The following is a 23,481-nucleotide window of genomic DNA, read 5'->3' on the forward strand; positions in this document are numbered from 1 at the left end:
GTGGATCTTTCACTGAAAACTCAGCATTCTCTGGTCTTTCCTATTTTCTGTCTTCCTCTTAGTCTCCGCATATAATCCACATATCTTAATGTTGTCTATCATCTGATATCTTCTTCTGATCCTAACTCTTTTCTCGTTTATCATTCCTTCTCAAGTACAAGATGTAAATCTGGAGGAAAAACATCACCATGATCTCTGTTGTGCATACTTTTCACATAAGTACAACATCGAGAACTGGGAAACGATTGGGTTGCTTTTTGGTGCAAGAGGAACAATTACAAGATTTTCAGTTGATCTTTCCAACCGTTTCGGCCTACACAGTTACCATTTCGAGGACATCGGGCTACAAATCTGAAGGGACATTATGAAGTAAGACTGAGTTTAAAAAAAAAGGCCAAAATATCATTTTCCGGTTTTTGTACTAAAATATTCCTTGGGATCTTAGAAAGTTGATAGTAAGCGTTTTTTACCTCTCCGTTTTCTTTAGCGCTATGAGCGGTTTTTATACAGACCTGCTTCATAAGTTCAGTATTGTATTTTCACAAATTTGCCTTTTTCTCGAAACTATATTTCTGATATTCAAAATGCTCCATGCACATGGAGTTTTCACCAAACTTAATGAAAATATTCGTACGTGTCCATGCATATACCATCCGAGATATAACATTTAGACATTTTAAGTATCTCAAAAATGGGGAGCAAAAAAATTATCATGTAAATAAAAAATATGAATAAATAAATGTCTGATTTAAAAATAGTATTCTGTCTCAACCAAACCAAATATCTTGAATTTCTCAAAGTTAAAATATTGCCCTTGAATCTGGTTCCATAAGAAAAATATATCAACTTACTGTACTTGAATGTAGTGCGCATGGAACATATTTGGTTATATCACTAATTTGCACAATTAAAATAAAATTAACTTCGAAACTAGCAGTCTGATTGAGATCAAAATTTGCTCACACCTTGTTCTTAATGCATATAACAAACAGTTAAAAATGAAATAAACTGGGTTAAAATTGTACAAATTTAAAAACTCGATCCAAATGATGCGCCAAAACTTCTGACGACGCGGAAAATATGCGAACCACTACTGTAGATCGGCTGACATCATTTGGCCGACCTTTCATCCAGCCACTAAGTCCCAACTCGTCATTATCAGTTTGTCGAATTTCTCTCCGGTGTCTCCAGTGTTGTCACCTACTCTCCATTAATGGTCGACATAACATAGTTTTCACCATACTTAATGATGAATGCATCAGACGTGGCAACACAGTTACTGACGCAATCAAGAGAATCGCACTCCAGCTGCAAGTAGCTTGGTACTCCCACGCCCCACCTGGTAGGTGATAAGTACTGCACTAGCGCTCGATTTTGCAGGTCAAAGCCACAGACGTTTTGGTAGTACAGTAATGTCCCTTAAGAGACATTTTAGCTATAGTACACAATCATTTATATTCTTAAAAATTAAAATGGAATAACTTTTTGAAAGTCATATCTGCCCACTCAAAGTTACATAAACAAAAATAAAAACAGTTGTTGTATTATTGTATTAAAATTACTAGCATACATAAACCAAAATATTATCTTGTTTGGACTGATTAGTAGGCTGTACCTTCATGGTATCCCTTAGAAAGGCAGCTAAAACTTTTTGTTATATCTCTCTTTTTAGCGCAATAATAATCATTTTAAACTTAATATAAACAAATGTAAAGCAATATCATATACGTATTTCAACATCTATAATTCTATTAATGTCAAGAACTGGAAAGTGCTCCAAGAGTAAGAGATTTAGGTATAGAATTCGACATCTAAATTTCAAACCTCACATTATAATAATAATTATTAATTGTGCTTACAAATCAATGGGATTTTCAATTCGAAATTTATTGAAAATTATTCATGCAACCTTTAATTTTTATTTTACTTTATAATCGCTCAGTTAAAAGCCAGTTGGATTATGCTACATTAATTCGGAATCCTCATTGCAGGAACAAAGTTCATTCAATTGAGTTGATATAGAAAAATTCCTTAGGTTCCTCTATTGCTGTATAAAACATTCAAAGCAATTTGTTCATTCCAGTTCCAAACTAGATTACTGAGATCAATTTTTGATATTGAATGACAGAAGAATCATTTACTCGATGATATTTTTAAGACAACTTTTAAGAAGCATAATGATTCGTTGCAATACTCAAACTGATTCAATTTTATATCACTCCACTTAGATCTAGAAACAATTTGTTATTTAATATCCCAAGATCGAGGAACTCATTCCTTAAGATCTCACCATTAATTAAAATGTTAAATGAATGATCATGCTGTATTTTAAAGCAACTTGTTAAATACAAGCAGCTTCATTTGTTTGTTTCACTAGAATCAATCAATATTTTTGTTCTTTCTTAATAATAATTTGCACATTCCCAATTTTAACTGCCGCTCATGTAAATCAATATCAATAACAATTACGTGTTAAATTACACTGTACAACATGAAATTTGTCCTTTTTATAAAAATATGTGTATTCGATGTATTTTGTGGTCGCAAAAACGAATCTGCAGTTAGTTTTTGTTCAGCACGTACTGTTTCTCCAAAATAAAAAGTTATTTAATGTTAGTGAAATGTTGCACTACTTTCACCTTTTGGGATGCAACATGCCACTGAAAGTAACTTTTCTGACAGCCACCTAGACTTCTTTCCAAAAGAAACCTTGGTGCTGTAAGCGATGAACACGGGGAGAGGTTTCATCAAGAAATATCTACCTTCGAAAAGCGCTTCGATGGAAGGTGGAATACAAGTATGTTGGCTGAATATTGCTGATCACTAAGGACCGGATTTTTATGTAATATCAAGGTGTAAAATATGTACATATTTATGTAAGAAAAATAAGCTGAATATGTACCAAAATATGTAAAATCATAAAAATATTTAGTATCAATATCTGCCAGGTATAGGATAGGTAAGACTTTTCAGTTGTTATTTCATAGAGCACCCGACTTTTTTACCGCACACTTGACAAATTACTATTTTTCCATCTGTAGTGAAATCTTCGTCCGTCGCAATTCATGATTTTATTTTTTTCGTTGGGGTTGAAGATACAGAGGCCATTTTATTTAGTTAAAAAGAGTAGATGAACTCACTTGCACTGTATACTGTAGGTACTAAAACTAGAGAATTGAGTGAAATGAATGATACAACAGTACTGCAAGCTCTGTTTCGCTTTACTGGATTAGAAGAAAATAAGAGGAGATGTGGGACACATGCATTTTAGCTGCTCCCTGTAAGAAACCAAATACCTTTTAAAAATCTCGAACTATAGGCATTTACAAACTGTTGTTTGAAAAGTGACATTCCTGTCTCATTCAGAAGGGTAGGTTTATTCCAGCAGAGGACCATATTTTCTAATTGCTCGGAAAATGCCATTTCCTTATAGGTCTACTAAATTTAAAGTAAAGAGGTCAAGAAATAACCTGAAAAGCTATTTATTTTAATCTTTCAACATCTTTCCAGTTTATTCATTTACTCCAGCTTCTTCTCAAAAGTCGGCTGCTTTATTACGGCTCATGTCAGACTTGTCACGGGTTTTCCCTGGAAAGATTAGGAAGAAGGTGGGTAAGGTTGCATATTTCATTGGAACGGCTTGGGTAGGTAAAAAGGTTTTTTAAATCTGTATATTTCAAATTGTAAACTTCCCCAGCATAAGTTTCTTTTTTCCTTTTAGAGAAGTAAAAATGAATAAAACCCCTAAATATGTAGATTTATGTAATACCAAGCCATAATATGTAATGTGAGGTAAATATGTAAAAATATGTAGTATCTAATTTTAATATATTAATGGCAATTACAAGATTCGCAAAGATTTTTATTGATATATGGTTAGGTTGAAAGGAATGTAATATGTAATTACATAAAAATCCGGTTCCTACTGATCACTCATCAGAGAGGTAGCAGAAGCTGTCTACAAACGGAAAAGATAAAAAAAATATACTTTAATTTGTAAATTTTGGCCAAACAAAGGTTGATTTATGTGCTAGTGTAACAAATTTGTGTAAATAAGTGAAGTGCGTGTACCATAAAAATGGTATGTGTTAGAAAATAGTGATTTACAGAAATTAACTCCGCATCTCTCATTTAGTTAAAATGCACAGTTTCATCTAAAGGACAGAAACAAAGTTTGAATTTGTTGTCCAGTGTTATTAATTCACATTTATTTGAAGAAGGTCTTTAGCTGAGTATCTACTCTGTACGCCTTCCTATGTGTCACAATAAATAATAATGCAATATTAACTCTGTATATTCGTAGTCACTGATGTTCAAAACGTATATAAAACTATTTTTGCATGACTTTCAAAGAGCCTGTGAATATATGCATTTGTATATGAATCCTGACCCTAATAATGACAAATATGTATATAAAACATGTTATTAATATGCTGAATTATTTAATCCATTGTTGCTATTTCCGTCTATGAAACATTAAAATATTCTAACTAATTTCACAATTTTATGAGCTCGATATGCCTTGATATAATGACCCTGACAATACTATTCAAACTCTAAATTTTACTATTAATTGTTGATGAACACAGCTTCGTTCAAGCTACCTCACCTTAACAGTAAGTAACAGGAAAACAAAAGTTTAAAAGCCCTAATTATTTTTACAACCAGGAAGTATGCTATAAACATATAATTAATACTATTTAGATTTGAAATCTCTTTTAAACGAGAATTCTAGATGGGAAAATGCACCTATAAAGTACTCCTATAAAACTTCTTTTTATGCAGAACTCCAATGTCAGCTATATACAACGGAAGCACGGACTTCAACCTTCTACTTTGCTACGAACTATCTTATAATTGCATCTACAGCAGAGTATAACAAACTTACCGAACGGAGAGGTCGCACTGATGCATGATGACGTTCGAGGTTCCATCCACGAAGATTTTATCTGCAAAGCACGGAAAATATATTGACAAAAACATAATAATTTATGTTTATGTTGTCCAGAACGATGGTACCATTTACAATTAATATCCCGTTCATATCACTTTGAAACATTTATCCATACCATTTTAAACTATTAGATTGACAGTACTGGTTCTTATGTACGCGGCAAAAGCCATCTCAGAGAAAAATATTTTAGCACGTGAATTGTTGTATTAGTTATGGAGTCATCGTTAGGTGCAGAAGTAACACCTTGGAAGAAATGAAAGCAATGAAAGGAGAAGAAACAGTAATAAAGAAAAAGAAGATTAAAGGAGAGGCACATTTCAGTCACAACGGAGTATTTCTTCTTAAAACAAACACTGTCCACAATTACCTACATTTACACATAGGCCTATATATCTATGAGGCAATTTTAAGTTATAATTGTACTTCAGTTTTCCCAATTTTCTACAAAACCTTAAGAAATGGCATGATGAATTTCATACTTGAAGTGTCTACAATAGAGACCTGCAAAACAACCCTCACAACCGGTTTAGATTCGACCGGTCGTAGCTACAACCGGCTAGGGTGAACATCGGACCGCTAACTCGGTTGTCGAGCGGTTGCGCCTGATGTATTGCAGAGTAGACAGAACATCAGGCGCACTTACATGAAACACTTTTTTCGAGTACACAACCAAATTTACGTTGTCTTGTTGAAAAAAAAAAGTTTTTGCAAATAATCTTACAGTTCATTCGACACTACAACACATATATTTTCTTTATTATTCTGAACTTGCAGTAACTTTATAAGTATCGTTTATATTTTAAACATTTAGAGTTTTACTAATGAAAGTTGCATATGTTAAACAATGTTATAGTTTTTCACAGAACAAGACGTGCACAAGCCATGTATATTTTTCTTACCAATAAACGCTATATAGCTGGCGTTTTTCTGTACCAGTGTTAAACAGTATACGTCATAACTTCATCATTTGATTACGTCGTAACTCTTTCTCGTCACATATTGACTGATCTTGTTCGATTTATATAACCCCAATAATCGATATTACATAAGTTCATGTAAGATCGCTAATTATTTAGAACACAAATATCACACAGAAAGAAATGGTAAGGAGGAAGAAAATACGATCTCCAAATAATACGAGGTACATTTCATCATACAATAACTCTTTAACATTTTCTCAGTATACAAACAGAGTAATAGTATTGAAGGATATTTATTTTGTTTAATTACAAAAATATGTTTTCTTCAAATAGGAATACAAATAATTTGACACTTTAATACAATTATTTTTGTATTTCGAACTTGCAGTAATTTGACTAGCAACAAATAAATGAACAATGGACACAGTGACATTGAAGGAAATAGACGTAATGTATAATGTGAAATATCATAATGTAAACATATTCAAAAATATAATTACAATTCGTCATTATAAAACAAAATAGAAAGTAAGTACATACAGTCCGTTATGACGTTTGTGCTTTAAACTAGAAAAAATGTATAGGCCTACCTCTAAAACAATAGTTGCATGCTTTTTAATTATTCTAAGCAGTTGCAATATTATTTATTCAGAAATCGATTAAAAAAGATGAACTGTAATGTTATTTTCAACAATACGATTACTTTGACTCCCAATGGTTGTTGTTCTGTACAAAATAAGTATAATTTACACATCTCTAAACTACGAATAACAAAAGAATAGCAAGTTTTAGAAACAAATCATTCTGTATAGAAAAGATCTACTTCAGAGAAAACAAGTGTCATTCAAAGAACTATTTTATTACACACGTGCTAATATTAACTATTTGATGTTCACAATTATTATTAGGGCCTATTATCATAGACTACATGATCAGAGTTGACTTCTTGTGTTTATGTATTAATAAATCTGTTTTACTAGTCTAAAGTTACGCTCGGTGGAAACACTTATTCATGGAATGGCCAATATTCGTTTCACAAGTGTTGCTAGAGAGGCTAGAGTTATTTGGTGATCTTTCCACCAATTTAGTATGTAGAAAATGAAATGAGCATAATGTATAATGTGAGATATAAGTAAATAAATCCAAAATAGAATTACAATTAATCACAAAACATAAAATTAAATAATTATTAACTCTAAATGCATTCCTCCAAAACAGTAGCTATTCATATACAGGGTAGCCCTGCAGATTGTACGGGGCGATAAGGTTCACTTAAATGAATGGAAAACCTATATTACGTTTTGTGATTAAATGCACGATTATTAGAAAATTGAGTTGGAACTTTCAGCAGTTTGGCAACATCGCCGCTAGTTGCACACTGCTTTTTCTTCTTGTAATACAGATGTAAGACGTCAACGAACTCAGGTCTGTCTCCCTAGGTCAAGCATGTCAAAGTGGGCCAAAGATAGTATTTGTCATAGCTGTGGTTCGACTTTTCTACAGTGGCCAGATGATTGACAACTTACTGAGAGTTCGATTGCTTGAAAATTATTTGCTAGACTCTAGTCATAGTAAACATACTAAAAGCATTGGTTGTAGTAGTTTTCAGAAGATATAAAGTTATTTTTGTTTTAGTTTTACTATTGATCGAGTTTACTGTTTTTTAAGTGTGTCATTATTGTAATATTATAATTCAGCTTTTTAGTGTAAGCAAAAATTAAAACCTTGGTAATTTGTGGATACCGAAAGTTTTTTTCTGCAATTTACGCTTTACAACGTTTGTAGTTTCACGTTGCATGCTGTTTGTTCCTCTTGATGATCCGCAGCTATAATATCTGGATGGTTCACTGTGATCTTCATTTTATACGCCAGAGCCGTCCAACCACAGAGAGATCGAATCAACTCGAATACTCGTTAAACCGAATACTGAGGCAGTACGCAAGCAGATGTACTTCGCATACTGCCTATAACGCCAGGCGTTCAGTAGCGCTATGTAAGTTCCTTCGGTTTTCAACCGGTTTTGCAGGACTCTAGTCTACAACACCCATGTCAGATAGTTTTTTTTTTTTTGTTTCTCTTGAAAATTTATGTTTTTGGACTTATTTTATTCATTTAGTGTTCTGCCCAAGGGCAGGTCTTTCACTGCAAACCTAGCTTTCTCCAATCTTTCCTATTTCCCCGCCTTCCTCTTTATCTCCTCATATGAACCATATATCTTAATGTCGTCTATCATCTGATATCTCCTTCTACCCCAACTCTTCTCCCGTTCATAATTCCTTCAAGTGCATCTTTTAGTAGGCAGTTTCTTCCCAGCCGGTGACCCAACCAGTTCCTTTTCCTCTTTCCGATCAGTTTCAGCATCATTCTTCCTTCACCCACTCTTCCCAACACAGCTTCATTTCTTATTCTGTCTGTCCATTTTACACGTTCCATTCTTCTCATATCCACATTTGAAGTGCTTCTATTCGCTTCTCTTCACTTCGTCATAATGTCCATGTTTCTGCCCCATACAATGCCACACTTCATACAAAGCACTTCACTAGTCTCTTCCTTAGTTCTTTTTCCAGAGGTCCGTAAAACATGTTTCTTTTTCTAATAAAAGCTTTCTTGGCCATTGGTGTTCTCCTTTTGACTTCCTGGCAGCAGCTCATGTTATTGCTTATAGTACACTCCAAGTATTTGAAGCTTTCCACTTGCTATATTTAAATGTAATGTGTCTGGATCATTTTTATTAAAATATATATAACTAATTTGCATAATTAAAATAAAATTAACTTCGAAAATATAGAGCGTCTGGAATGTAGAAAATACAAATGGGTAAATAGGAGTCTTCTTAGCGGAAATTCCCCCCTTTGTAATATAACGTAAATATCTTATGTACAACAGAAGTAAATAGGTATATTCGATGTATTCGGTTAATGAAAATAAAGCGATATACTGTAATGATTAGTTACAGTAGACCTATTTATATTTTCTTGTTATTTTATACACGTTAGAAAATGCATAAATAATTTATTTTAGTTATATTACAATGAGGGAGGATGTCCGCTAAGACGACGTCTTTATACTCAGTGTGTATTTTCTAAACTCCGAACGCTTTCAATTAAAAATTTGCACAAACCTTATTCTTAATCCATCTAACGAACAGTTAAAGAAATTAAATAAGTTGGTTTAAAATTTGTTGTAAACGCTTCAAAACTTAGTCCTAGTGTCTCTGAAGAGGAAAGAAATGTAATAAAAATTCAGAGATACAAATCTTAAGGGGTTAGGTACAGCTTGATGGCCTTATATTTATCAAAATAAATAAATAAATAAATAAATAAATAAATGAAACAAACAAAGCGAACGAACAAACAAAAAACAAACAAATAAATAAATGAATAAATAAATAAATAAGTAAATAAATTAATAAGTAAATAAGTAAATAAATGAATAATAAATAAATAAATAAATGAGAGAGTAAGTAAGTAACTAACTAAATAAATAAAAAATAAACATTTTTTCCTCCATTACTGTATCTCGTACAATAATGAAAATTAGTATGTGTAAAACACTGTCCTTCTGCTATATGAAAAAAAATATTTTTACGATTTAAAAAAACTTATTTACATTTTTTTTCAAAATTCAGTTCATTGTGCAGTGATGAAGTGTTTCCCACATAACTGAAAAACTATCCAATATTCTGTGATGAAATTTTGTGTGTGTATTTATGAATGTCAGATCTACAATATGATGCAAGATCACTTCTCTGTGTTTGATAGATTGTCCGATAAAAAATAAATTCATTTTTAAAATGGTCAAATATCAGTATTTTCTTCCAACACAAAATAAAAATAAATTATTTATTAAGGAATGTAGTTGAAAGAGCATGATATTGTAAATATAAGTTTCAGCAATAAAATAAAAGAAAGAGATCATTAAAAAGTTAACAAGTTTATGAGTTATGAGGGAAACGCTTCATTACAGCACAGTGAACTGCCAACATTTTGAATTTTGAACAAAAAAATATAAATATTTTCTTTAAATCGCAAAAGTATTGATTTTTTCTTATAGCAGAAGGACAGTATTTCATATATACCAATTTTCATTATTATACAAGGTACAGTAATGGAGGAAAAAAATGTTGAATATTTCCAAAATTTTACTGCTGTAAGCTATACCTAACCCCCTTAAAATAAACAATTTATGAGAAATTCTCATTTTCTTCCTCCGTCTGTATATAGACAAGTGAAGTGCGACTAATTGGTCAGATAGGATGCCTAACTATGTACAAGACGATGCATTTCGCTCAATAGTATGGCCGATCTCTTCATCGGATATGATAAAGGTATTTGCTGCTACCTCCAAAATCTCTGCCACACTGCGACCTCAAAACGAGCCGAGAGCAGGGAGAGGATGACCTCATGTCCGCCGAACAGAATACACTTATGTGGAAAAGATTCAAAGACAAACCTTATAATTTAAACACACATCATGAGTGACTATCATATTTCATTCATCAATGAGACAATTGGGAGAGTGAACAAATAAATGAAGACACGCACGTTCCTAACGGGATTGTAATCAGCCAAGTGACAGCGGGAAGACAAGCGGTGGCACCCTGGTTCCAGCCACTTGACGCCTCTGCTACTGATGTATCCAGACTCATGGTCGGTTCGGTCATTGCCTTTGACTCGCAGATTTGTATGTATTAAATATACAAAAGAGTATATTAGTACGTCGCAAAGCAGCATGTATTGGCATTACTTATTGGTTGGAAAACATGAAACGAGGTATATTATTGGTGCACATAAAAAGTCCTCCACCTTAACCATGGGTTAGCGGTAGATGGAACCCTTTAAGCATTCCACTCACATTCGGATACGTGTGTAACTCTGTACAGTTTACAACATTCAAATGAAGAACAAATAATAAATAACAACACTGTTAGTTACTCATTTAAGTCAAGTAATTACCAACACCTAATTATATCAATCACTTTATATGTATGTTTTATACAGTAACTTTTAGTGATCACTTATTATTACACAATGTCTGTACTTGTGGAATTTCAGAACCGTGTTGATATTTTCAAGGTGCATTCTTGTACTGCGAGAGCACTGCGCATGCGTACAGGTAACAGGTGGAAATGGTGGGGAACGATACTGCGAGGAACAACACTCGAGGTCAGTTAGTGAGTGGATGACGGTGCAGTGAGGCGGACCTTATTTCGCCGGCCGAAGGATTAATACTGTAACTAAAATGTGTTCTTTATCTTTCGTTTTGTAACGCCGTGAATGAAAGTGATAGACAAGATTTCAAGAATAATTTGTGTCGCATTTACTAGTTTTATAGTTTCAAACTGAAGAAAATAGCTGTATGCATTGTTGGAAGACTTGTGGAGTGAACTGTGAAGATGGTGACCCGACACGTATTCGTTGTGAGATTACAAGTTAAGTAAAACTAAACTTGATATCTACGAAGTACTTATACTAATGAATTTTTGTATATTTTTAGTGAATATCTATTACATAAAACAGGGCGATTGTGTGCGAATACGTGAGAAAGTAAAATGTGTGTGAAAGTGTGACGGTGGCGATAAAATAATTTCATAAATACAAAGTTACAAGCCGACGAAGTGGAAAGTCAAGACTTTTTACTATAGATAACTGGCAATATATATTTAGATAATCAAAATGGCGTCTCCCCGAGGGGAACCTGATTCTACGCCGATTTGCCGGTGCCGTGTCTTATACCTAGGATCAGCAGTGCCCCACGTGACCAAAGATGGCCTCCAAGGCATTCAAGAACCTCTTCGTGAACTGTACCCCGAGCAGGGCGCCCTCGGAGCGAGAGGGATCGATTCCTGGCTCAGTGTTTGGAGTAACGGATTACTTCTTGAAAACGTCGACGAAAATCATAAGAAAGTTACACGGTTCTTCCCTATAGACACGCTACATTATTGTGCTGCCGTCAGGTACGTGTTGGTACCGGAGAAAACGTCAACTGGCACCTCCCAACCAGCTACACCGAGATTCCTCCCCTTAGATTCACCCTTTGCTCGAAGTCCCAATCCAAGTCACCCTCCTTTATTTGCAGCGATCCTGCGCCGGACCACAGGCATCAAGGTATTAGAATGTCATGCATTTATTTGCAAACGGGAAATGGCCGCAAATGCTCTCGTGAGGTGCTGTTTCCATGCTTATGCAGATTCATCTTACGCTCGACATATCGATGGGGGCAGCACTAGTGTTTATGGCACCCTCAGAAGCCACAACGCAGCCTCACAGCCTATACTTGCTACAAGCAGCATCGAGAAAGTAGAAGGATGGCGCAGAATGTCGCCGTCGGGAGGTCCTGCCACGAGTGGGAGTACGCTGACCCTTAACAGCCACATCCAACCCGGTCCGTCATCACAGAACCAGAATGGAACCCTCACATCCAACGCTACAACAACAGTGTCAGCCGGAGATGACATTTCCATCTACAACGGAGATGAGAATCACAAAGTTTGGGCTGGTACCAGCACCAGTCCAGTAGCAGACCGCGAGGAAATTTACGGCAACTACAGCGGCAGTACATTGAGGAGTGCTCGCTCTGGCAGGCCAAGACAGATGGTCACCCCCGTGGCATCTCCACCGCCACCACCGCCAACAAAGGACGATAGCAAAAGTAAAAAGGCAAACAAAGAACGGGCCAGAAGAAAGAAGATGATGGGCGGTAGCAGAGAGGAACTCTACCCTCTTATGAATGGCTCCTTGATGAGGGGTACCACGGCCCACCCCATGGTCAATGGCGGCGGAATGAGGTCTTCCAGTTCTCTGAGCGGCACGCTAATGAAAGGAGGCACCATGCCTTACCAGCATCACTACTCCAACGGCACAATCATGAGACCAACTTCAGCGCAGCACATTCCAATGAACGGTTACCACCCACATCCGGGTCCAATCTTGTTAGTCCAGCATCCCACCACAACCTTGCCCCACCCCCGACATATGAAAAAGGGCTCCGGTACCTTTTCTCATCGTCCTACCAAATCCGGCATGGTAATACCTGGCCGGCCTATCATTCAGGCACCCATCATACCTCTTGGACCTCACCAAGCACCTGTAATGCCCATGGTTGCTGTGGCACCGTCGACCGGCAAGAAGTCGAAGCATCACCACCACCATCATCATCCTCCTCCAGTGGCCATAGAGGAGCCGATTTACATGCCGTCTGCACGACCTCTGAGCCCTGTCGCGTCCTTCCAACCCGGGCACTTCCCCCACGAGGCGTACCTGATGCAGCACTACGCCAACGCAACAATGGACTCCAAACATAAAAAGAAGTCGAGCAAGGGCGAGGGCAAGCCTTCAAGTAAAAAGGGCCCGGTTGTCAACGGAGACGACGGAGATTCTTCCCCTCCTCCGCCGATGATCGTCGTGGAGGAATCCCCCTTTAACACAGGAATATACCGGAAGAAAGGTCACCTCAACGAGCGGGCGTTTTCTTACTCGATTCGCCAGGAGCACAGATCGCGATCCTACGGCTCGTTAGCAAATCTGAAATTCGCGACACCCATACCAAACGGTGGAGGACCGCCGGATCCGGCGAACAAGGAAGACATCAAGAAGGAGCGCGAAATAATGCAGATGATGCACGACTTGGAGATATCCGGCGACGAGCTGGAGAGGTCCGAGGTACCCGCGGCGGTGTACGAGAGTAGGAGAGCGGCGGCGGCGGCGTCCTCTTCAGGACTTGGACCTCGGCGGTAGACGGCGCCACAAGACAGGTACACATAGCTGTGCATGCATTCCAGCCCCGGGGCTCGCGGTCTCGCACACAGTTACTTAAAATGGCCGACCGGTATTCACTGCCTTAATGAGCCACTGCGCGCATTCCTTAGCATCGGATTCTAAAGAACGCAACAACTGCAGATCCCCACCAGATCAGCTTTTACAAAATACATTCTTGTTCTATTTCGTAACAAAAACTGTACGTACTTATTATTGTATTAATTACGTAAATAATCGATGTGGAACCGCATTATTCTCAATCCACCATCACCACGAAATGCCTATTTGTAGACATTGTCTCGGCCTCTTTCAGTAGTCTTGTCAAATATGATAATTGAAGGATTCAGAGCCATAGTGGGCCAAGCGCCATTTATTAAAAACGGAGAAAGCAAGGGTTAAAGTTAAGTGAATGCCATAGTTTAATGAAGATTGACATATCATTTAGTTTTAATGTGTATACTTTATATTACTTGCTATATATTTCCATTGAATTATGGTAGCCTAATAACTCCATTTTAACCATTGTTTTCTACGGTTTTAGTAAATGGCGCTTGGATCACTATAGTTCTGAACCATTCAATTTTCGTTTCTAATATTCTGTTTTGAATCACAAAATATACCAAATCCGATTATTCTATAATTTTCAGACTATATTCCGCTTTTAAATTATTTTACAATTGAAGGGTGTGATCCGAAAACTCGCTCACAAGGAAACATTCTCAAAGGAGCAGATAAAAGGTTTTTTTTTTTTTCAACCATGTTAATAGTGTCAAAACAAGTGAATCGGTATTTATTAAAACAACGTTAGTCATGAAATCCAGATTTGTAGGAAACTTAAAAAAAAAAAATGTTGCTTAAACAAAATTAAGTATTTTAGTTCTCTGTAGATTCATTATGTACACATGAATCAGGTAATTTTAACACCGAACGATATTTTGAACTGTAAATATTACGAAATAATGACAAAATTTAACATCACAAAATTTGTGACTGACTTTGTTTTAACAAATACCGATTCAAGTGCTTGTACAAATTTAGGTCATTCGAGCGCTATTAAGGACCGCCCATAAAGTAAGTTTCCCTGGAGTCGTTTACAGAAAGAAAACACAATTTCATGGAACGATTTATTGGAACAGATAATATAAATTTTTTATCTGTTTTTTTTTTAACATATTTCAGATCGGAATTGAGACATTTTTCAAACCATGGATCCCTGTGTCGTAGAAGTCTGCCGCCTGGGATCAGAACCAGTCTGTGACAGCCGTCTGCACCTCTCTGTTGATTCCATGGTGTGACAAATTTCTCAGTTTCGGTGGGGAATATGTTGAAAAATAGGTCAACAATTGCTGTATCTATGCCAATAAATCTTTTCATGAAATTGTATTTTCTTTCCATTAGCGGCTTATATTTATTGTATACGATTATGTTTGAGACCTCTATCATTATATTTTAATAAAGTTTTCTTCCAAATCAACGCCAATTCTTCTATAAAAGTTTGTACTACTATGCATATCACTGGAAAACTCGCTCAGTCCACAGATCTATGGATAAAAAAATAACTCAGTTCTTTCATAAAAATGGACTTAACGCGTTTTGGGTTCACACTCTTCAATTTACTCTACAATATTCATTACCATTTTAAAACTTCTGACAAATGTTAGGGAAAATGATCATCGATGAAATCTTAAAAGAAAAAAAAAAACTTGTATCAATACATCTGTGACAAAAATATTTACATAAAAATTATCGGGAAAGACAGAAATGTAGTTAAAATAGTCCGCAATTTACTTTTGCATAAGGGTTTAAGTACAGCTTACAGCAGTAAAATTTGGAAATATTCAACATATTTCCCTCCATTACTGTATCTTGTACAATAATGAAAATTAGTATGTGTAAAGCACTGTCCTTCTGCTATATGAAAATATATATATATATATATATATATATATATATATATTTTACGATAAAAAAAATATATATACATTTTTTTCAAAATTCAAAATGGTAGAAATTCACTGTGCAGTAATGAAGAGTTTACACCATAACTCAAAAACTATCCAACATTTTGTGATGAATTTTTGTGTGTATTTATGCATGTCATATCTACAATATGATGCAAAATCACTCCTCTACCTTTGAAAGATTGTCTGATAAAAAATTAATTAATTTAAAAAAATGGCCAAATATCAGTATTCTCTTCTAAGACAAAATAAAAAAAAATATTATTTATTAATGAATGTAGTTGAAAGAGCATGATATTGTAAACATGACTTTCAGCAATAAAATAAAAGAGAGAGAACATGAAAAAGTTACCCAGTTTATGAGTTATGAAGGAAACACTTTATCACTGCATACTGAACTTCCACCATTTTGAATTCTGAAAAAAAAAATATATATATATATATAAATAATTTTTTTAAATAGTAAAAATATATTTTTCTAATAGCAGAAGGACAGTGTTTTACACATACCAATTTTCATTATTGTATAATATACAGTAAAGGAGGGAAAAAATGTTGAATATTTCCAAAACATTTACTGCTGTAAGCTGTACCTTAACTCTAAAGATATAATTTCGCATTATTTTTATCTACACAAACTTAATAGGCCTACTTTTACTTAAATCGTCAAAAAATAGCCTCTACAGAAAGAATCTTTCGTACTGCATATATATTTTATGACGAAAACAGATCTAACATGATATGAGATTTGAATTTTTAAGACCTACTTGACAGAATTAAATTTATGGATAGGCTACTTCCTTTATTTTGGGGATATTCTCTACACATAATTGAAGACCTTCCCGGTTAAAAGGATGTAACATCAAATCATTGAAATATGTGACATACGTGGAAAAAGCAATTTTGAAGCATTCATTTATAACAATAAAATATTGCATCAAATAGCAGAATAAACTTGTATCCTTGATTAATCAAAATATGGTTCTGCTAGTAAATAAAGACTTAATGAAATATGCCTCAAATTATTTTCTTTACTCCTGAAACGTGAATTATATGAGGAGCATAGTATCAAAGTTAGACAACTCCATTTTTTGCGATTATGAGATACTGATTGTTTCTCATAGAATTTTGTGTGCTGAATGCGATTCTGGAACTTTTTAGGTTTAAAAACGGACAGAACAGAGCGAAAATAGTACTTGATTGTGCGCTTTAGAATCAAAATGTACACAACTCCACTGTGGCTTGGTTTCAAATTGCTTCAGTAGCCAATGAGAAGCCCACATTCGTACCACCTTTTCCCATCACGCATCGCGAATCCAACATGGCTGATTGTTTATATAATTGGTTTGTGGATGAATAAGTACTGTTTTACGTAAAAGTGTTTTGAAACCGAGTTAGAAGAGACTTAGATTCAAAAGTAGACAATTTCACTTTAAATATGGCTTCGTTTGATTTCAAGAACAGACAACTCCATGACTTAGTTTCAGAGATGGACAACTCCACTTTTTAAACTCAAATTTCGACCTGAATATTAGTTTTAATCACATTTTGAGACTGAAAAAATATTTCTATGACCCGTGAGAATGTTTAAAAAAAATGTAGGAATAACGGTGACATTGGTTTCCAAGGATCTAGTTTTTTTGCCTCTCCTGTATAAAAAACCAAAAGTGGAGTTGTCTCACTTTGATACCAAGCTCCTCATATATAATTTTGTTGGTTACATTCTTATTTTGGTGAGGTCTTCAATTACAATTCACTTATTTCATATCACTTTTAAACGGTGCCGGCATGTAATGTACATGTAATGTTACGTCATAGAACAAATATTTGATGTGTATCAATCAATTAGATATTTTGAAATTACAGATAAATTTTCTCTATAAATTAAATTACTTGCGCTATATACTTTTAGACTACTTAAGTAAATTTAAAAGAATTAAATAGACTACCATTCAAATTTGTAAGAAGTTAAAGATTATTAATGTAATAGAAGATAAATTATAACATTATTTTAGAATTAGGCAATAACCCTGTATCTGTGATGGGCCACATATTCCTCATCTTGATTACACCCCTCACTAGTTCTGATGATGGCTGACATAAAGCCAAAACTAATCAACTAGGTAATTTACAACATATAGTTTATTTTAATACACGAAAGCAGCTGTTATAACCATATTCCTAAGCCACATACTATATTCTAGTGTTTTTAACAATGAGAGTTAATTATCATTATGTTCCTGTTCTGCTCTCGGTGGGTTATTTATTGGGGATAAGCAGTAGATTTTATTTTACTGAGGAAAGTGCAATATCAAAATATGTCACATAGCCTACTCTAATTACAGTTCTGCATAGAGTACATAATATAATATTATGTCTCGTGACCAGAATATTGTACGAAAGGAAGCATAAAAATTGGAGAATTACCCTTCGAAGAGAAGGGAAAATTCAAATATCTTGGAGCAACAGTAACAAATATAAATGACACTCGGGAGGAAATTAAACGCAGAATAAATATGAGAAATGCCTGTTATTATTCCGTTGAGAAACTTTTGTCATCTAGTCTGATTTCAAAAACACTCAGAGTTAGAATTTACAAAACAGTTATATTACCGGTTGTTCTGCATGGTTGTGAAACTTTGAGAGGAACAGAGATTAAGGGTGTTTGAGAATAAGGTGCTTAGGAAAATATTTGGGACTAAGAGGGATGAAGTTACAGGAGAATGGAGAAAGTTACACAATGCAGAACTGCACGCGTTGTTTTCTTCACCTGACATAATTAGGAACATTAAATCCAGACGTTTTAACGGGCAGGGCATGTAGCACGTATGGGCGAATCCAGAAATGCATATAGAGTGTTAGTTGGGAGACCACAGGGAAAAAGACCTTTGGGGATGCCGAGACGTAGATGAGAGGATAATATTAAAATGGATTTGAGGGAGGTGGGATACGATGATACAGACTGGATTAATCTTACACAGGATAGGGACCGATGGCGGGCTTATGTGAGGGTGGCAATGAACCTGCTGGTTCCTTAAAAGCCATTTGTAAGTAAGTAAGTACATAATATAATATCAAGAAAATATTATTTTCGTTCCATCTCATACAATGCAACTAATACGTTTCAAAATTAACAGACGAAAGGAAAGAAGTAATGGTGTACGCAGAATTTTGTCAAGGGGGACATTATTAAAATTGTTTACAGTTTACATTATTGGTATTTAAAAATTCCAATTTTATTATTATTATTATTATTATTATTATTATTATTATTATTATTATTATTATTATTATTGTTATTGTTAAGTCAACTGTCCGAAGAAGGTTTGAACCTCATAACACCAATAAGCATCACTCATGAGGCAACTAGGCCAGGAGATAATGGGGTAGAGTGACCAGTTCCTTTACTCCTCCAATGCATGCATCGCCGATTAGCTACATATTCCACTAATCAGACTTCAGATGTAGGCCTATACAAACAATGTTCTTCCTCTGACACATATCTTCAAGTGAGATGTACTGCCTGATAATAGATATACCTATCAGCCAGAACCTCAATCAGAGGTTATTATTATTATTATTATTATTATTATTATTATTATTATTATTATTTATTATTATTATTATCATTTTATTATTCTTATACCGTACACGAGCCTGGTCTTACGGTATGGCTAGAAACATATTTGTTTTATAAATTTAATTTGTACTCACTAGCTAGCTATAAATTATTATTACTATTATTATTATTATCATTATTATTATTATTATTATTATTATTATTATTATTATTATTATTATTTGAGAATGGTGACTTGCTTGCACACTCTCCATCAGTCCTAAACAGATGGAAGAACTATTTTGCGCAACTACTAAATGTACATAGGCCAAATAAAAATGATCGGGAAGAAATTGAAATACAAACTGCTGAGCCATTTATACCCGAACCCACGCTTTCAGAAGTCGAAATTGCGATAGAAAATCTGAAAAAGTACAAGTCTCCAGGTATCGATCAAATTCCAGCAGAATTAATACAAGAGGGTGGAAGTGCATTATATAGCGAAATTTATATACTTGTACTTGCTATTTGGGAAAAGGAAATTGTACCAGAACAATGGAAGAAGTCCATAATTGTACCTATTTTTAAGAAGGGGAACAAAACCAACTGTGGTAACTTTCGAGGAATATCACTTTTGTTGACGTCGTACAAAATTTTGTCCGATATTCTTTTGAGAAGATTAGTTCCTTACGTAGATGAAATTATTGGGGATCATCAGTGCGGTTTTAGGCGTAATAGATAGACTATTGATCAGATTTTTTGTATTCGATAGATAATGGAGAAAAAATGGGAGTATAAGGGTACAGTACATCAGTTATTCATAGATTTCAAAAAGGCATATGACTCGGTTAAGAGAGAAGTATTATATGATATTCTTATTGAATTTGGTATTCCCAAGAAACTAGTTCGATTAATTAAAATGTGTCTCAGTGAAATATACAGCAGAGTCCGTATAGGTCAGTTTTTATCTGATGCTTTTCCAATTCACTGCGGGCTAAAGCAGGGAGATGCACTATCACCTTTACTTTTTAACTTTGCTTTAGAATATGCCATTAGGAAAGTTCAGGATAACAGGCAGGGTTTGGAATTGAACGGGTTACATCAGCTTCTTGTCTATGCAGATGACGTGAATATGTTAGAAGAAAATCCACAAACGATTAGGGAAAACGCGGAAATTTTACTTAAAGCAAGTAAAGCGATCGGTTTGGAAGTAAATCCCTAAAAGACAAAGTATATGATTATGTCTCGTGACCAGAATATTGTACGAAATGGAAATATAAAAATTGGAGATTTATCCTTTGAAGGTGTGGAAAAATTCAAATATCTTGGAGCAACAGTAACAAATATAAATGACACTCGGGAGGAAATTAAAAGCAGAATAAATATGGGAAATGCCTGTTATTATTCGGTTGAGAAGCTTTTATCATCTAGTCTGTTGTCAAAAAATCTGAAAGTTAGAATTTATAAAACAGTTATATTACCGGTTGTTCTGTATGGTTATGAAACTTGGATTCTCACTCTGAGAGTGGAACATAGGTTAAGGGTGTTTGAGAATAAGGTGCTTAGGAAAATATTTGGGGCTAAGGGGGATGAAGTTACAGGAGAATGGAGAAAGTTACACAACACAGAACTGCACGCATTGTATTCTTCACCTGACATAATTAGGAACATTAAATCCAGACGTTTGAGATGGTCAGGGCATGTAGCACGTATGGGCGAATCCAGAAATGCATATAGAGTGTTAGTTGGGAGACCGGAGGGAAAAAGACCTTTGGAGAGGCTGAGGCGTAGATGGGAAGACAATATTAAAATGGATTTGAGGGAGGTGGGATATGATGACAGACACTGGATTAATCTTGCATAGGTTAGGGACCGATGGCGGGCTTATGTGAGGGCGGCAATGAAACTTCGGGTTCCTTAAAAGCCATTTGTAAGTATTATTATTATTATTATTAATTATTATTATTATTATTATTATTATTATTATTATTATTATTATTATGTACTATTTTCAAAAAGTTCAAGGGGGGTTCATACTCGGTAACTCCCCTTTGCGTACGCCCCTGCATATTCTAATTACAGTTCTGCATAGAGTACATAATAGGCCTATATCAAGAAAATGTTTTCTTTCCACCTCATACAATGCAACTAATACGTTTTAGAATTAACAGACGAAGAGAAAGAAGTATTGGCTTGCCTTGTATAACATTCAATGTGAACTATTCATAGAATACTATTTCCTACAAAATGGCGTACATGGTCCTACTCTTAAAGAGTCTTTTATTATGAGCATTCTTTTAAGTCACTACATCAAGAACAATAAATTGTTTTGTCTTGGTATTGTGTGAAAATATTCGTATTATTCAAATCTCATCGTTTTTAAGAGTTTCTCTTTTTACAAAATACAGTCGTAGCGACGAAGATATTTCAAACGTTTATTGTCAAAGCTTTCCCATTCCAATTTCCAAGGTCATTGTTCTTCATTCAGTGAAACTTATCTAAAATGATTTTTATAAACTGTACATATCTGCCTGATGCATATGCAACACGCCGTGTAATTTTATACGAAACGGAAATTAAGATCGCAAGATGCAAGAGGTGGAATTTGCGGATAGTCTTCAGCTCCCGGTTCCCAGAGACTTGTTCTGCACAGTGACGAATAAGAAAAGTCGCCGTACGATAATACTGGCACATAAATGTATGCTTAATATATTAACTATGACTCTTCAGTGGGTGTTATTTAAAATGAATTCAAGCTACAATGTAAAGAACAAACAACAAACAATGAATAAATTTAATGGATTCGGAAGCTAGAGATGAACGTAAAATAATTTTCTAGCGAGTCAAGTTCGAATCCCGGCAGGGAAATGAAAATTTACTTTCGGCTATTTCAGGGAGAAAAAAAAAATCCCCTTGCTATTATTTCCAATACATAAATTCGTAAACTTAATACACTGCTCTGTCGATTTAGTAGAAAGTCAATGTTCACCTATTTAGATATAACACGCGGAGCATGTCTCCTGCAAACGATAAGCATTATCATTTGGTAGTGCAGTAGTATTCAATCTATGGTTTGCGCACCCTTGGGGTAGTCTCAAGGGGTAGGCCTCCCACTGATTACGTATGTAAAAATGTTGGCATATTTATTTTATTACATTTGTTGATAATTATTGCATTATATTATAGTTTCTTTGCAATATCAACTCTTGCTTTACTTGCTTGAATAATATTTTACGTAAATCATTACTATTATAATTGCATCAATAACTAGTGTATAGATCTATAATTATAATAATAATAATAATAATAATAATAATAATAATAATAATAACAACAATAATAATAACAGATGTAGTCATGAATAAATACCTTTATTATTATTATTATTATTATTATTATTATTATTATTATTATTATTATTTCAGTACATAGCAAAGTGATTTTACCTGGGTAATATATGTAACAATTGGCAACATTGAAAAGATGGCCATATCAGCTTTTTAGGAACTAATCTTTCGTGAACCGCACTTCAAATGCGGAAATAATAAAACCCCGATAAAACCCCCAACTGCTACCTTGTTCGCCTCAAGTGTCGCTATGGACTTTTCAATGAAAAATCCGAGGCCCCACCAAGACTCGAACCAGGCTGATAATGATTTAGACCAGCGATTCTCAACTATGGTACGCCTATCACTAGTGGTAGGCTAAGTAAGTCACTGCTCGATGGTACTTAAAATGTGAAATAAAAATAGAAATCACGTAGGACTATCATAGATTTCAAAGTTTCAAACAATGAAAAAGTAAGTAAAATCATTTCAATAATGTGTTTGAGTATGAAATTACTTCAATAACGTGTGTTTGACTATTTCTAATAATTATAAATTATAATTGATCAATTGCACCAAAGCACGTTAATATTAATTCAATAATATTCAGTGAAACAAATAGCTTAATACTAAATGAACTCAGAATAATGAGGGATTACATTTTAACTATAAATTTTACATCCGTGGTTTGAAAACCCTGCGCAGTCCGCAGTTACAGTTAAGTAGCTGCTTTGGACGGACAATTTATTTTTATACTACGCGATTTTACTCTTGATTGTCTTATTTTTACATCATTTTTATGATGTTCACAATTATTTTTCTTTGTGAATATGGGTTTTCTTCTCTAATTTATTAATAAAAAATAAGTACAGGAAGTTGAATGTTAAACCTGATTTAAGACTCAAATGAACTTAATTGAAACCTGACACAAATACTCATAAGTTGTGTTGCACTATACAAACACAATCTTCACACAGAAACAATAAATGTCTATTTCTGTTATA

General features: G+C 34.5%; 1 protein-coding gene across 4 annotated transcripts in view; it reads left to right on the forward strand.

The window, feature by feature from the left end:
- Nucleotides 1–11,035: 11,035 nt before the first annotated feature.
- Nucleotides 11,036–23,481, forward strand: part of LOC138698012 (uncharacterized) — a 328,549-nt gene continuing 316,103 nt past the window's right edge. For all 4 annotated transcript variants that reach the window (XR_011331658.1, XM_069823692.1, XM_069823708.1 and 1 more), the window contains exon 1: nucleotides 11,036–13,627. Coding sequence is in view for 3 of the 4 variants with exons in the window: in XM_069823692.1 (XP_069679793.1) it covers nucleotides 11,550–13,610 (2,061 nt within the window). In the remaining variant the exon portion in view is untranslated. The remainder of the gene's footprint in view (nucleotides 13,628–23,481) is intronic.

This window comes from Periplaneta americana, chromosome 1 (genome assembly GCF_040183065.1).
Source record: "Periplaneta americana isolate PAMFEO1 chromosome 1, P.americana_PAMFEO1_priV1, whole genome shotgun sequence".
Taxonomy (NCBI): Eukaryota; Metazoa; Arthropoda; class Insecta; order Blattodea; family Blattidae; genus Periplaneta; species Periplaneta americana.